Raw genomic sequence first — 17769 nt, forward strand, 5'->3', positions numbered from 1 at the left:
GCATCTGCTATAAAAGCATCTTGTCTTATCGCAGAATCAATAGTAACTCCCACTTTTGTTTTCCACATTACACTCATGCATATAATCTTATCATATTATTAAAGTTTATGATTTGTCATCAAGTATGGTAGTAGAAATTCTTAAAAATGGTATCCTCAATAATGTAGTCATTTAAAGTTTACGTGACAAAATATTTTCATAGAAGAAATTTTTTACTATGCATTAGATTCCAAATTTAGCATCAAGCTTCTAAAAATGACAAAAAGGTTTTGAACCAACCATAACCTCACGACCAGTGGTGAAAAAATGTAGCTCCTGCTGTTGTAGCAAATGCTATATTTACAACTAGCAAATTATGATGGTCTAGATTACTGGTCAGTCTATATAGTATTGTGATTATGGTTTAAGGTATATTACAACAAGTACACAAAAGAATTGGAATTTTCAACTAGAGTAGGGACCATAATACATTGATAAAAAGTACTGAAACAAGCTGGAGTAGTGCATGATATTGAATCACAGCAAAACAATAAGAAGTGTTAAATTCCTACCGTGCATTTCCATTATGGTATCTTGAGCACAGTAAGGATATAAATTTCTTATTGTTTCACTGTGATTTATATCGTGCACTACTCCAGCTTGTTTCAGTACTTTTTATTGATGTGTTATGGTCCCTACTCTGTTGAAAATCCCAAATTTTTTGTGTGTGCTTGTTTGTTAACTTTTTTTGTAAAATAAAATTATTATGACTGGTAAACCCACGCATACCTCATCAAAAGAAAGAAATGGTGCCATGCACCCCAGCTATTAGTTATCATCTGAAAAGTGAAGTATCCATTATGCTTCGCTGTCAGCTATGTTCAACCCGTTACACAGCAGTACGAATCAAGAACTGTACGTTTGAAAAGCACCTCTGCAATCAAAGTAGCCACTATGAAAAATATGGATGATTTCTGTTACGAAGGGAAGCCATCACGTACTACCGCCAAATCAACACTATTCGCTGTCAGCAAAGATGAATGGGACACAAAGGAGGACACTGGTAAGTCCATGAAGAATGCATTGTACATACTGCAGTATGCCAAAAGGCACCTCTTGGGCGGAAGCGACGTTGAACAGTGAACAAATCAAGCTTGTAGCCTTAGCTGTTATCAAGTTATGCTTGTCTGAAGGCATCAGTCAGTTACTTAGTCAGCCAGCAGAAATTCTGTTTAATAATTAAAAAAAAAAATCCGTAGCAACTTGTAAAAGCATTTCAGGTCAATCTGTAGGCTTGTTTGGGCTTAGTTTTACCTAACCAATACTGCTTCATTGTCGTCAGGGAAAATGAGGCTGGTTTTTGGGTGATGTTTTTCATGCGCCATGCCCACACCTTTGCGGTCCCTACTATACAGTACTATTGTACTGTAATACTGTATGGTAAGTGCGGGCATGGAAATTACAAAACCAAGCAGAGATGAATAATTTCAACAACTTTATTAAAAACACAATTACTTGTGCTTGTAGAACAACAACTATGGTTGGGTGTTCGCTCCACGATATGGTGGCATTGTATAAAATAACTGCTACCAAAAACTAGACTAACAAATTAACGAACTCTTAAAATTTTAACAAAAGTAAGTAAACAACTAGGACTTGTGGAAGAGATTCTCTGTTTGTGAAGAAGTTCTAGCAAACTTTTAGTCTTTCTCCGAGTGAAACAAGCTCTATCAAAGCCAGCTTCTCTGTCACCTGGAAGAAGCATGCCAAAAACACTTCCACAACCCCTAATAAAATTATCGCTATGTCCCAGAAATGCCCATAGAGCCTACAGATTTTGCTGTCTAGTGTGGTGAAAAAACAAGGTAGTGATACTGGGAGTGTGAACAATGTATGGGCTCTAGGCTTACCCCCTGTGTTTACAATAACTTGAAACATTAAATATGAAGGGGTTTACATTCACTTTAAACCTTTCATCTGTTAGACTGGTTTTATGATCTTCTCAAAAATTTTTGATTGGCAGTCAACCTTTTAATGATAGCCCATAACATATCCTTCATGTGTCTTTCTCATCACAAAACAATGCAAAATGGTTACATTGAATACTGTAATTTGACAAACAAAAATGAATTTACGGCTGTGAGTAAAAACACTTGCTCCATGATTGAAGACTGGCTTTAGTGTATAACAAGTATGCAAATAGACATGCATTTTTCCCAGGTATATCATAACCTTAGTTTCTGATATTCTATTAGCTCAAATCCCAGTGTACTGTAACAATACAGCAGGTATGTCAAGACACACAGAAAGCCGGTGCACCATACCATGTGTATATTAACAGGAAGAAAGAAAATGCAAATATCACGCATGCATAGCTCCATGGTCCCTCCTCCAAGCACAATCATTATTGCATTATAGCTGTCTACCAGGTAGGGCAGGCCACACAGCAAATTAAATTAAATTTTCACCAGCCATTTGCTAGATCTTGGCATTCAAAAGTTTAATACATTTTTCTTAAGCCCAAAAGGGGTCTACAGGGCTTAGATTTCTTTTCTTGTATTTTGCAAAAGTTGCTATAAAATGCAAACATGTATCTTGATTGCCTTGAACTTAGGCACACATAAAGAGCATATAAAAGTAAATTCATGTACTAAGTTTGCTATGAATCTGACAAATATACATGGTGTTATGAATGTTTCTTTGTGTAAAAATCAAACTTTTGTCAAGGCTACGGGTAAACTGCATATGGGAATAGTTTGAAATTCAGTGTGCACTTAGGCTGATCATCATACCAGTGCTTTTTGATGATTTGAAAAACAATGGAGTTACACTACAAAGTTACAAAGCAAAAATCAAAAAGGTGTAAAATCGTGGGGTTGATAATAGAGCAGCCACAGTAGGGTAAAAAAGTGCACAGAAGTCGACAAAAAAAATTACTAGGGTTCAAACCAGGGACCTGCATATACCTATAATACCCAGATCCTCCACTGCTATCTTGGCTGTTCATCTCACTTACTTTCTACTTCATAAAATTGAAATCTGTTTAATAAATGTTATAGATCTACCAATAGAAATTCTAGATTGTTCTATGTACGTTCTATTAAGAAGATGTGCACTCTATTACAGTACGACAATAATATTAACAAATATTCAAATAAAACAATATAATACATTTATAATTCTGTCTTCAATAATCATCACTGTGTCTATATAGACAAGTGCAAGAAAAAATTAGGAATTTTCCATATGAGTAGGGACTGCAGCAATAAAAAGCGCTGAAACAAGCCGCTGAGACAAAACAAAACTGATTGATTGCATTTTAATCCCTACTTTAACCATACATCATAGCAGGCTAAAGTAGGGATTAAAATGCAATCATTCAGTTGTGTTTTATCTCAGCGGCTTGTTTCAGTGCTTTTTATTGCTGCAGTCCCTACTCATATGGAAAATTCCTAATTTTTACTTGCACTTGTTTGTGTACTTTTTGTTGTAAATTTTATTGAATAATCGTATTTAGTAATTCACCCCCCTCTGCAATTCACAAAATACACAGCTAAACGTTCCTAAGGATGCGGATTTTTAACAAACCGCTTTAAACAACACATTACCCACAGAAGTATCTTTTCAACTGTTTTTCAGTGTGTCTACAGTATTATTTTCCACTAATTCTCTCAACAAAGCCTCAGGGCTGCTCTTACTTTTAGTTCACGTGAGTATGGGTCACGCCCACTTTCTAGATGAGATATGCGAGCCTATGAGGCCTACTATGGTGTTTTTCAGTTGTAGTACCCCTGAAAAGTGCTCTGGGAAAGCTACCCATAGAGTCTGTAGAGAGGCGTCATATACAACCGGTTTTTAAACTCGGAAAAGAAACCACCTTCGAGCCAAAGCAAACACTCTAATCCTTACACGTGTAGTGCTGATGTTGAACGGGCAGCAGCATATCCCGAGGTGTATCCCAACATTAAAATCACATGCTTTCTACAATTATGCTACATGTTTATTCCAATATGTTGGGGCGCTGTGGTGTGCGTGCTTTGATGGAAGCCGTACCCATGAGAGATGTGGCCACGATAAAGAAGGATCAAAAATAAAACAGTAAGACAGTAGCGCACACATCGTAGCTATTTAATATTGTGAGAGGTTTTTTCTTCACAAAATTCGAAGCATTTCCGCCAAAGAAGCAAGGCTGTAGTTGTAGCCAGTTTTCCGCTACGTTTGACTGAACGCATCAGTGAGGCAGGAAGTGAGGCAGGAAGTGAGGCAGTAGAAAATTCGCTAAAATAATATTTTTTTTAAATTTCGTAGCACCTTGTCGGAAATGTTTCAGGTCGCTCTGAAAACACATTTGGGTTTGGAATACTGTGAAACGGCCGTGAAGGATTTCTGAAGATGACTTTGGATAGATTTTTTTCGTGGACCACGCCCACACCTTCATCGTCCCTACTATACAGTACTATTGTACTGTATGATAAGAAGAACTGTGGAAAAATCAAACCCAAAAGTCAGCCATACGCTGGCCCTATAAAATACAAAAAGAAGTGAAATCCACACAAAACAAACAAACTATAAAAAGGGTGAGGCCTTCAAAGCCAGGGTGAAAAAGTTGTGAAATCAAAGGTGATGATGTTAATGCTAATAAATTTAACAATGGCTGCTATTGAATTTATTAGCATCAACATCATTACAGCTATTTCTTGGATGCCACTTTTAAATTTCATAAAATTTTCACCCAGGCTTTTAAAGGCTGCACCCTTTTATACAGCTTTGCTGTTTTGGGGGGATTAATTTGTACAGTAGTTTACCAGCAGTATATATCTAGCTGTATAAAACTTGATATCTGAGAAAATTGTATAGATCATAATTATGGACTGATGAATACAAATTCTTACCGTGTTGAAGCAAAAATTTCATCAAATACATCTTTCACTGCTTTACCTTCACTAAGTGGCCTGTAAAAGGTGATTACTACAGTAAGTTAGCAAAGTTTTTGACTTTTCATTTTTTCATAGTGTGTCTGATTTTATACTATAATTACAAGTAGCAAAGCTGCATGTATGGCTTATATATATATCAAGACACACGGTAGTGTGTCGTGCGGCCCAAGAAGCCGGCGCGCCACACCGTGAGTATATTGACAGGAAGAAAGAAAACGTCATTTTCACACTTTTGTATCTCGGTGATGGCTTATCCGATTGAAACCAAATTTGCTGCAGAGTTGCCCGCCAGCTAGGGGAGTCTACATTCCAAATTTGAAGGAAATCACTCAAGCCATTTCCGAGATATGAGCGGCCAAAGTTTCGTTTTTTTTTCTTCGTTTTTTTTTTCTTCTTCTTCGTCTTTTCGCACACTTGCAAAAATTGCTATAAAACGCAAACGCGTGCTCCGATCGCCTTGAAATTTGGCACACAGAAAGGGAGTCCAAAGGCGCATCCTAGCATCAAATTTGGTGCAAATCCGATGAATGGTTCAGGAGTTATGACCGATTATTCGCGTAAAACAAGATCGATTTGTTGTCACGCCTACAGGGTAAACCGCTTCATGGAATGAGCTGAAAATTGCTATGTAGATGGAGTAACCATCGTAGGAGTGCCTTTTGGTAGTTTGAAAGGAATCGAGATTAAGACCACGGCGATATGACACAAAATCCAACCTGTGTCACAATACGCGATCGATTTTTAGTAATAAAAAAGTATTAGTTTTTACGCCTACTAGGCAAACCGCTAAGAGCAATGAGCTGAAAATCGGTGTATAGCTGGAATAATCTTCATAGAAAGTCCTTGCAGTAGTATAGAAGAATTGGATTACAAACCACTGAGTTATGATTCGAAAGCCAACTCTGTGTAGCAAATGCGAGATCGAGATACTCTAATAGAACAGTCACCCTAATAGAGCATTCAGCTAATTTATTTACTCCATTATAGAATTCTATTACATTACAAGTTATTCTGTAGGGACTTCAGCTGCAAACAGTTAATCTTATAGACAGTTAAGCAAGAAGCAAGTCACCCTGTGGAGAATTAAGCTACAATTATATCACTGTAGAGATTCAGAACATTACAAGTCACACTAAAGAGAGTTCAGCTATAAACAAGTCATGCACCCTGTAGAGAGTTCACCTACAATTAAATCATTCTCTAGAGAATTCAGCTACACACAAATCACTGTGCAGAGAGCTCAGCTACAAACAAATTATCCTGTAGAGAGATCAGCTACAAACAAAACACTTTGCAGAGAGTTCAGCTACAAACAAATCAATCTTTAGAGTGATCAGCAACAAACAAATCAACTTGTAGAGAGATCAGCTACAAACAAATCACCTTGTAGAGAGTTCAGCTACAAACAAATCAATGTGCAGAGAGATCAACTACAAACAAATCACCCTGTAGAGAGATCAGCTAGGAACTAGACACAATGTAAGGAGTTCAGCTACAAGCAAATCACCCTTTAGAGAGTTCAGCTATACACAAATCAACCTGCAGAGAGATCAAATCACCTTATAAAGAGTTCAGCTACAAACAAATTGCCCTGTAGAGAGATCAGTTACAAACAAATCAACCTGCAGAGAGATCAGCTACACACAAATCAACTTGTAGAGAGATCAGCTACAAACAAATCACACTGTGGAGATCAGCTAGAAACTAGACACAATGTAAGAAGTTCAGCTACAAGCAAATCACCCTGTAGAGATTTCAGCTGCAAACAAATCACCCTGTAGAGAGATCAGGTAGAAACTAGACACCATGTAAAGAGTTCAGCTATAGAAGAGGTCACCTTATAGAGAGTTCAGCTACAAAGAAACCATCATGTAGAGAGTTCAGCTGCAAACAAATTACTCTGTATAGAGTTCAGCTAGAAAAAGTCACCTTGTAGAGAGTTCAGCTACAAAGAAGAGAGAGTTCAGCCTCAAACAAATTACCGTGTAGAGAATTCAACAACAAGCAAATCGCCCTGTAGAGGGATCAGCTAGAAGAAGTTACCTTGTAGAGAGTTCAGCTACAAAGAAACCATCATGTAGAGAGTTCAGCTACAAAGAAAGCACCATGTAGAGAGTTTAGCTGCAAACAAATCACCTGTAGAGAGTTCAGCTAGAAACAAATCACGCCGTAGAGAGATCAGCTAGAAGAGGTCACCTTGGAGAGAGTTCAGCTACAAAGAAATCACCACCTAAAGAGTTCAGCTACAAAGAAATCACCCTGTAGAGAGTTCAGCTAGAAGAAGTCACCTTGTAGAGAGTTCAGCTACAAAGAAAGCACCGTGTAGAGAGTTTAGCTGCAAACAAATCACCTGTAGAGAGTTCAGCTAGAAACAAATCACCCTGTAGAGAGATCAGCTAGAAGAGGTCACCTTGTAGAGAGTTCAGCTACAAAGAAACCATCAGGTGGAGAGTTCAGCTACAAAGAAATCACCCTGTAGAGAGTTCAGCTAGAAGAAGTCACCTTGTAGAGAGTTCAGTTACAAAGAAACCATCATGTAGAGAGTTCAGTTACAAAGAAACCACCATAGATGTAGAGAGTTTAGCTGCAAACAAATAACCTGTAGAGAGTTCAGCTAGAAACAAATCACCCTGTAGAGAAATCAGTTAGAAGAGATCACCTTGTAGAGAGTTCAGCTACAAAGAAACCGTTATGTAGAGAGTTCAGCTACAAAGAAAGCACCATGTAGAGAGTTTAGCTGCAAACAAATCACCTGTAGAGAGTTCAGCTAGAAACAAATCACCCTGTAGAGAAATCAGCTAGAAGAGGTCACCTTGTAGAGAGTTCAGCTACAAAGAAACCGTTATGTAGAGAGTTCAGCTACAAAGAAAGCACCATGTAGAGAGTTTAGCTGCAAACAAATCACCTGTAGAGAGTTCAGCTACAAACAAATCACCTGTAGAGAGTTCAGCTAGAAGAAGTCACCTTGTAGAGAGTTCAGCTACAAAGAAACCGTCATGTGGAGAGTTCAGCTACAAAGAAAACACCATGTAGAGAGTTTAGCTGCAAACAAATCACATGCAGAGAGTTCAGCTAGAAACAAATAACCCTGTAGAGAGATCAGCTAGAAGAGGTCACCTTGTAGAGAGTTCAGCTACAAAGAAACCATCAGGTGGAGAGTTCAGCTACAAAGAAATCACCCTGTAGAGAGTTCAGCTAGAAGAAGTCACCTTGTAGAGAGTTCAGCTACAAAGAAACCATCATGTAGAGAGTTCAGCTACAAAGAAACCACCATGGATGTAGAGAGTTTTGCTGCCAACAAATCACCTGTAGAGAGTTCAGCTAGAAGAAGTCACTTTGTAGAGAGTTTCGCTACAAAAAAACCAACATGTAGAGAGTTCAGCTACAAAGAAAGCACCATGTAGAGAGTTTAGCTGCAAACAAATCACCTGTAGAGAGTTCAGCTAGAAACAAATCACCCTGTAGAGAGATCAGCTAGAAGAGGTCACCTTGTAGAGAGTTCAGCTACAAAGAAACCATCATGTGGAAAGTTCAGCTACAAAGAAATCACCCTGTAGAGAGTTCAGCTAGAAGAAGTCACCTTGTAGAGAGTTCAGCTACAAAGAAACCATCATGTAGAGAGTTCAGCTACAAAGAAACCACCATGGATGTAGAAAGTTTAACTGCAAACAAATTACCTGTAGACAGTTCAGCTAGAAACAAATCACCCTGTAGAGAAATCAGCTAGAAGAATTTATCTTGTAGAGAGTTCAGCTACAAAGAAACCATCCTGTATATAGTTCAGCTATATTTTAAGTCACCCAGTAGAGAGATCAGCTGCTAAAAAATATACTGTGGGGAATAATGGGCATGTAATAAATATATGTATATAATTTGTATAATTACTAATAAAATCAAAAGTAATTGAAGTATTAAAAATCTTCTATAAGTTCTTTTCTTATTCCTGTGGTAAATAAAAAAACACATGGGTTAAAAAAGCCCCAAAGCCAGCCATAGGCTGGCTTTGCAGTATACAAATACAAAAAGAAGTGATATCTAATCAAAAACAGCCAAGCTGTAAAAAAAGGTGCGGCCCCCAAAAAGGCCATGGTGAAAAAAGACGTGAAATCCAAGGTGGCGGCCAAGAAATGGCTGTGATGGTAGGTTAATGGTAAAAATTTTAATAACGACAATTCAGATGAATTTTGTGCCACTTGGTCTTGGCATCAAATTCACCTGAATTGTCGTTATTAAAATTTTTACCATTAACCTACCATCACAGCCATTTCTTGGCCGCCACCTTGGATTTCACATCTTTTTTCACCATGGCCTTTTTGGGGGCCGCACCTTTTTTTACAGCTTGGCTGTTTTTGATTAGATATATATAGCTCAGCCTTTCTTTCACATTTCTGTGTTTCTATAGCAATAACAGAATTATTCAAGACAGCATGTGCTATTTTATCAATCAGTTGTTAATATAATTCACTGTAGAGCATCAATCACTTTATTAGTCATGTGTTTGTTGGTTTTTATGCTTTAACTCCTCCTTGGGATCTTCCTTAAGTGTAGGAAAGATTAAATTTTATTATTATTATTTTATTATCAAAGCTTTACAGTGACAACTGAAACTGTTCTTTATGGTGATTTTGCACATATTATGAAGAGACAAGGAAGAATTCTATTGGTCATGCTACATACATATGGAAAATTCTCCACAAACCTGGCATGGGAACTACCCAGTTTGGTGTAAAATTCAACAATAAACAATGATCTATTTGGAAAAAGAAACATGGGATTGAAAATTACATTATTTTTGTACTTCTTAATAACATATGCACAAGATTCTCGGGCTACTACCATTTGTTTTGATATATGCATTATTGAGAATTATTATATAGAGTATATAGAGTATGGTATACTTTGAGATTTAGTAATAAGGCTTTCAAGTCCACACAGAGTGCCACACACACTGCATGCACACAGCAAGATATGTATATGCACGTGCATACATACCAGTATGAATCCTCCTGGTGGCAGAAGAGGACGTTTTTGAGTACAGCCTTGGACACACCTAAACGTCTAGCCATCTAAAACAATGGTAATAGCATACAATAAATTAAAGTTTTTATATGCTTTAATAGATTGTTACTGAACATTTTTCTGTACCATAAAAAATGCATATGAAAATTTCTAGTTACCTCTGAATTCATATCACCACAACGTGAAGTTATTTTTATTTTCTGAAAAATTATTTCCATGTAGCAGTTTGTGCTATGCAGACACTGTACATAATACCTTCCCATCTTCTATCTTTAGCATGGACGAGTCGATTGTCTCATTTTTCAGTGGACCTCTATCCTATTGTGACAATACACATACGTGCAATCTGGAAAATTCACACACTACACTAGCAGAGCTTCATCTAGGAAATGATACAAGGGGAGGGGGAGGGGAAAACAAGGTTTTATGGGGTAAGGGGGCGATGGTGTAAGATCCATGTGCTTACTATGTGTGTGTATGTACACAACATTTCATGCTCCCCAGAATTATTCTATAGACTATCTCAGATTGCTTCTGGTACATTTTCAGGTACCTGAGAATAACTAGAAGTGATTATTGTTCCCAGTGCATTCTTAGGTACAGCTCTCAGCTACTGTACCTGTCAAAATACACATGTCAAGTATTGGGGAGTGATCACCCTTAAAATGAAGCCCTGACTAGTTTGTTTTTATTATAGAACAGTTCTAGATGCATGTGGCTAAATACCAGCTGTTGTATTAGAAAGACTGCTTTATTAGGATATCTCAGTTTTGGTGGTCTTGGATAAACTCCTTACCAGCTGTTGTATTAGAAAGACTGCTTTATTAGGATATCTCAGTTTTGGTGGTCTTGGATAAACTCCTTTGTTCAGTAAATAGTTTAGGGGTGTGCTCATGCATGATGCTTTTTTAAGTCAAGCAGTTGTTTGACTAGTACAGATGCTAAAATAATTTTATGGCATTAATTTAAGTGAGAGGGATTGATGCAAATACTAGTTTCAAGACAGAGATGATGATAATGAATGTAATTCTAAGTGAAAGGAAACCACAAAGTGTACACAATATTGTTAGAACTCCAAAAGATACATGACATGAGTGAGCCCATTTTATACTGAGTTTGGCTGTAAAAGAAGCAGACATCCACAAAAGGTGACTAAGAAAACTGATATCCAAACACAGCTAAGAATTTTTCTCCCAGTAGTGGTTAGCAGACTTTGATTACATCTTCTCTGTTTACCTACCCTGTTCGCAGTGTATACTGAACTATGAAAAAAGAAAGGTTCTACAGATCATAAACTCTAGTACAAACAATTCTTCCTTACCAAAGCACACACATAACAAAACACAATCTGACAGGTATTTATACATACTAATGCAAGCTATTCAGCACTAAGAGTATATGAAATTGCAATTAAAAAGATTCTGCCACATAAAGGAACAAGTGAATAACCAAACACTTTGAACTGTTAATTCAGTCTTTGCAAGTAAAGAACAGAAATATTTATATAAACATTGGTCCAACTATTGTGAGTACTGGTTTCATTATGATTGCTTTGGATTTGAGGATTTAGCTAACAGTACATATTAAATAAAGATTTACATGTGAACTGCCAAACCATTTGACTTTATCTCCTCCTTTCATGTTGGGGGAGGTCCCTTAGCAGGGATAAGGGTGTGTTGTGTGTGCGTGCATGTGTGCATGTGTGTGTGTGTGTGTGTGTGTGTGTGTGTGTGTGTGTGTGTGTGTGTGTGTGTGTGTGTGTGTGTGTGTGTGTGTGTGTGAGAGAGAGAGACAGAGAGAGATGAGGCAGGCAGATGATGAATTTGGTCACTGTATCATTTTGGTAAGGCTAGCACTTAGGATCTTGCTCAACAAATACTAAAAATCCATAATAATTTCAGCCCTAATGTGAATTAACTTTATAGATGTCTTCCCTTTATGTGGTACGTGTGCGTTCACCAGTTATAATTTTCAAAAAAGTAAACTGGATTTCCAAACAATCTAAAGTATTTACAGTATGGTAATGATGGGTTGCACAACATCCTGTGTCCTTTGGGAGGTCTTTACATGTTTTGAAGACTAAGATCTTTACACTTCGTGGGAACCCAACCATACCATTTATTCAACTTATAAAGATGTATCTTCACTATAGTACAATACAATAATGACATGAAAGTTGGAAACACACGCTGTGTTGTGATCGAGAAATCAGCGATCTTGTGTCAACTGGTAGTGATATCTCAAGTGTAAAGCCTGCATCTTTCCTGAAGCAAGGTAGTTTCACTGTTATAAGTATAGGTAACAAAACATGGCCACTAAACCTATTATATATAACATTGTCTAGTATTGATGGAATCACAGCATGCAGTGAAAGATCACCTATATCCATGATGAAATATCACATAGCATTGTTCCCTAGAAACATAGTAACAACGTTTTTCTCACTAAGTAGATTTTCTACATGCTGAAAACAATGTCACTAGAGTATTTTCCCATGATAAAGCCGCTTCTTACTGCTTTATAAAACAACAAATCTCCACTAACAATATACCATTATGATGCTAACAACCTGAAGATTATAATTTGTCTCATAACAAGAAAAATGGTACACTTAAAGCTCCTGTGAAAGTTTCTTACCTCACTCCCATAGGCTTAATACATTTTAAAGGACACCATAATAACCACCACATTCCTTAGCTCTTAGGAAATCGAGTAGGAATCATAGAAAATACAATGATGGTGGTCGTCTACATGTAAAGCTATATTAGTGAGCATTTACAACCTTCCTTGTTTCATTGGGTTTAATTTTACGGTCAATACTTTAATTTTGCGTAGCCATACTTTTTGCACTCACTTTTTGAGTAGCCCGAAGTGAACGGGAACAGGTAACTTCATTCTTAGCAGTATCTTTAAACTCCAGCTTCACTTGTGCCATTACTTCACACTTCCCAGCAATATTGGGATCATAAACAAAAGCACCTCCTTTGCTGTTAGGTGGCATATCTCCAGTAGCAACGTACTTGAGACATTCAATGATGGTCTGTAACATTGTATATAGAGCACCATAAAATATACAGTTTTATTTTATATCTGGTCAAGCTTTCCATTAGATTTTCTGCAAACTACATTTAGTAGGTAAGTAGAAGTCTACAAAAACTGGAACGGGACGGAAATGGGAACGACTAAGGGAAAATACCTGATAAAGGTCATACAGGATGGATTAATAGCAAAATGCTCCTTTGCAGCATTGTTGGATCCTTTTGCTAAAACGATTGAAACACTCTAATAGAACAGCCACCTAATAGTGCAGTCTAGAAAGTTTAGTTCACTATCCCACCAGGGACGCCTGTGAATTGATGGACTATAGCTGTCATAGATTAGTGTATATATAAGAAAATATTGTGCAGTAAAATCCAACCTGTATATTCACGTGATGACATTTATCCCCTGGTCGTTCCCATTCTCGCTTTCCATTTCCATCCCGTTCCCACCAGCATTTAGTATAGGTAAGACATGCAGTGCTAGGATTCTTCAGCGGATAAACAACCCCAAACAAATAATGTATTATGATCACTGAGGCTGATTATTACACCATTCCTGAGGGTGATTATCCATTGAAGAATCCTAGCAAGCATGTATTAGTGTAGACGATGGCACCTGTAACTGAAATTTTGTAACCCACAAAGTATATAATTTGTTTGTGGTTAGGTGTCTTCCCTAGCACCTATGAAACCCTGCAAATATCAAAGCATTCTCCAAATGCCATTGTCTAAGTGCAGATGGGCAGGTCATATTATCTCACTCAAATAAATATACTTTCAGCAGCCCTGGTTGGCAGTATTTGGTCCACTTGTCTCCTCCTAGCAAATAGTCTCCTGCTTGACTACTTTTTCTTTTTTCATTGTGTAGGGATGCGGGAACCCCACCCCCCTGGGTGACTCAATAACCACATCATGACATCATGTTAGTCTCACGCAGCCAGACTACTATAGATTCAATACAAAACAAAAAGTGGTCTGGCTGTGCTAGACTAGTTGTACAGACCTTTTAGCTTCCGTTTGAATACTTGCATATTGAGTGAACCACGTGACACGTAATGATTATGCACCTATAGTATGTACGCGTTGAGCTGGATCCTCAAAAACATTTAATAACTCATGGATGCAATTACACACGATCTTGAAATTTGGCTCATTTGTAGTACTGCTTGACCCACTAAAAATATTTCAAAATTTTTTTGTTCAAATGTCTGACATAATATGCCAATCAAAATTTTTGTCATACATTTTCTATGGGAAGCCATAAAACTGCTGTGTTCATTGCAGCTCTTTCCCAAACTTTTAATGGAGTCAAACTGCACATGTCTGTTGTTGACATCTTTGCTGTTACCATTAATCATCTGGTTGGCTAAAATGTTTACCCTCTTGAGAAAAAAAACCACTTTTAATTTTAAGCTGTTTTTCAGGATCCAGCTCAACTTGTACATACTATATCAATGTCGTGCTCCACCCCTGGGTAGGGTGGGGCAATACAGCGGATTTGACAAAGTCTACTGTCAAATTTCCCAGTACTGGAGCTAAGAAGCTTGTCAAACCTCACTATGTCCCCACCTAGTCTGGCGATGTCCGTTTGCAAAAAGAGGAAGAGTCTAGTCACTCTAACATTACAGATTTATAACTATGGGATGTAATTAGACAATGACATCACAATAATGGCAGCAAGAATGGCACGTCTAACAGTAAGTAGTTCGAGAAATAGGATAACAAATGGCTGCTAACACAAACAAAGATACTTTAGGTGACATCATGAGTACATCAGTTCCAACTAAAAGACCTCATACTACCTCCATCTTTTGTCCTTTTAAAGAACACTCTATTGTCAACTACAAGCAGCCTTAGTCATAACGCATCTTCACAAAGCAGCCTTAGTTCATAACGCATCTTCACAAAACTTCGTAACAAACTCTTCTACATATCACATAATTCTGTACGATAGCTCCAAAACAAATGTCACAAAAATTTACTAATTGCCAACAACGCAATCTGATTGGAGTACACGCTACAAATTTTGAATGCTAGAGTGACCAGACCCTTCCTTTTTGTGAAGGGGCAGGCGCCACCACCCCAAAAGAGGGGTTTATATAGGGGATTTGATTTACCTATTAAAATAATTTTTGGTTCAGCAAACTGCCACCTTCAAAAGCCCCTGAGGTGGGACAAGATGTAGATGTCAAATCCCCATCAGGTGTATGGGTACCCCCGAGGGGGTGGGGGTGGGACTTGACATTGATAGGTGCAATAAGGCATAGTTACTGTAATCACGCAATACACAGGTGTTCAAACAGAAGCTTGGATGCGTGATTACAGTAACTATTCCTTAATTATTACATGTCATGTGGTTCACTCAATGCACAAGTGTTCAAATGGAAGCAAAAATGTCTGTAGCTTCCAATACGCAGGTGTTCAAACAGAAACAAAAAGGTCTATACAGTACTGTGGATTTCATCCCCGTTGAAAAAATTCCGTACCATGCAACCACATTTGTGACCAGATTTTGGAAAACCATCCAAAGTTGCAGAAAAACTCAATTGACAATTTTTTTTTAAAAATTAACTTTTTGCACATCTGGATAAAGCAATATCCTTCTTGCTGTAAAATCTCACACCCAAACTTATTTCTGCTAGGAGATATATGGATGATTTTATCAGACCATTCAGTGATTTCACACACCAATTAACTTACAAATGGGGTGATTTGTTCAGGTAATAGAATGGTTAAAATAACAATGATATAATTATATAATTATGTAATTTAATTGAAGAAAAGGATAAAAAACAATTGATTTAGCTACCAGAAGTCTCTTTATGTATTTTTTAGATGGTAGTAGGAATGGAATTATTTATAAACAAAGTGATTTGTTACCATTTGTGACCGGATCCATATGTTAGTGCATTTTTGAATACCATTTTATTACATTTTCTTTATCTAGATAACCAAAGGAATGGTCAACTAAAGTTTCAGCACTAGAAGCCTTGAACTTTTGAAGATACAACGCTACAATGTGGCAACAACAGGAAAATCAATTTGTACAGTGACAATACAGAAAATAAACTACAGGCAATGGTAATAACTTATTATGAATGCAATCCTATACCAAGATGAAACTTACACCATCGGAACAGGTGAATCCATTGCTGGGTAAATTTTGCCTTACAGGCCCTTCCTACGACCAAGGCAAATGCAAAATGTGAAAAAAAGATAGTAAACTGCTCGTCCAATGCAAGGCAGACTAATGCTTGTCTCCTTGGGAGCACTGACACGAAACAAAAGATTTCTGAACTCCTCTTGCTTTGGGGACCAACGATGGTACCAAGGTATTTGCCATTACCACCTTCCTTCATTGTGAAAAGCACTCAAAATTTATGGGTTTTTTTCGATTTCGGAAAAATTAGGCTTGCACTAACATATGGGATTCTTGCAGATCCAGTCACATTTGTCACACTTAAGGACATTCCAAATAACTTCTCTGTTTCCTGTCCATCTGGTTACTATCAGCTCTAAATATTCCATTATTCTGTAATCTTCTGGTTATTCTTGCATAAAGTACAGGCTCAGTAAAAGCCATCTTGCAACAGCGTCAGCTCACATGTCAGCAGTGATATCAAGTCGGCAGGTTTGTGTTACTTTTACAACTCAAAAAGGAAGGAACAAGCTTAAATATGCCTGAGTCCAGGATGGGAAACTAAGAGAATCTATTTGGAGTGACCTAATCCCTCAATGCATTATATATGAAAAGTTAGTTTATAATGTATTAGACGGTAAATTGACTATATCTCTAAGATATTAAGCTGAAATTTTAACACAAAATAAGTACCCTCACTTTCTACAAAAGAGAAAATTGACCAATGTGCCAAAAAGGATGGTTTTCCAAAATTGGGTCACATTTCAAAATTCTTACGCAATACGCGATTTCTCATGAAATGCTTACTGTTTTGCCCGTTCCGTTAGCGCCATAGATGACAGTTAGTGGTGTCCTGAAATTGATTTCTACTCGCTGATCTTCCCCAGGGGCATAACACCGGATACCTAGTATTGTTAACTTTTTTCACACGTAAGGTGGCGTTAATTGTACACGATACCTTGAATACTGAGCCTCTTGATCATCGACATGGCCGCACCTAACTTTACTTATTGGTGCGCGTGATTTCCGTGGCGGATGCGCGTTTATCTAAGAAATGAGTTTCACGGGCGTTTCAGGCTGTAAACGTAATACCATAGATAATAGACACCCGTCTATTATCTATATATATATATATATATATATATTTATGATTTTAAAACTCACAAATTTGAGTATAAAAACAATGTCTTTAGATTATTAATTACTGTTTTTCATTGAATGTGTCAGTGTTGATTGAAGAATACTATCAAAATCATTTAGGGAAAAAATATCATTGATTAGTAGTTGATTCCATAGGGTAATTGATCTTGGGTAAAAACTAAATTTGTATGCATCAACAGTAGCAGATGGTTAGATGAATTTATCCTGGTTTCCTCGTAAACATCTTGTAGAATGTACAATATAACTGGGGATAGGAAGCTCTACTAGGTGATTGACAATCTTGTAGAACATCAAGAGACGAAGCCTTGTATGGTGGTACACTATGGATTTTAACTTTAGTGAATTTAGGATATGTGATATACTACTTAATCTGCGGTAATTTGACACAATAAAACGAGCAGCACGCTTCTGAATAGCTTCTAGTTTATTGATGTAGTATTGCATGTGTGGGGACCAAACTGTCGCAGCATAGTTTATAATTGGTAGAACAAAT

General features: G+C 37.3%; 1 protein-coding gene across 4 annotated transcripts in view; it reads right to left on the reverse strand.

Annotated features, from left to right (window-relative positions):
• LOC136236529 (DNA repair protein RAD50.L-like) overlaps window positions 1-17154 on the reverse strand; it is an 85664-nt gene extending 68510 nt beyond the window's left edge. For 3 of the 4 annotated variants that reach the window (XR_010692161.1, XM_066026706.1, XM_066026707.1), the window contains exons 1-7: window positions 17074-17154; window positions 16923-17020; window positions 12790-12975; window positions 10191-10253; window positions 10094-10135; window positions 9909-9982; window positions 4872-4931 (exon numbers count right to left, since the gene is read on the reverse strand). Coding sequence is in view for 3 of the 4 variants with exons in the window: in XM_066026706.1 (XP_065882778.1) it covers window positions 4872-4931; window positions 9909-9982; window positions 10094-10135; window positions 10191-10253; window positions 12790-12975; window positions 16923-17020; window positions 17074-17104 (554 nt within the window). In the remaining variant the exon portion in view is untranslated. The remainder of the gene's footprint in view (window positions 1-4871; window positions 4932-9908; window positions 9983-10093; window positions 10136-10190; window positions 10254-12789; window positions 12976-16922; window positions 17021-17073) is intronic. The other variant, XM_066026708.1, reaches the window with a different exon arrangement.
• Window positions 17155-17769: the final 615 nt, after the last annotated feature.

The sequence above is a fragment of the Dysidea avara genome, chromosome 10 (genome assembly GCF_963678975.1).
Source record: "Dysidea avara chromosome 10, odDysAvar1.4, whole genome shotgun sequence".
Lineage (NCBI taxonomy): Eukaryota > Metazoa > Porifera > Demospongiae > Dictyoceratida > Dysideidae > Dysidea > Dysidea avara.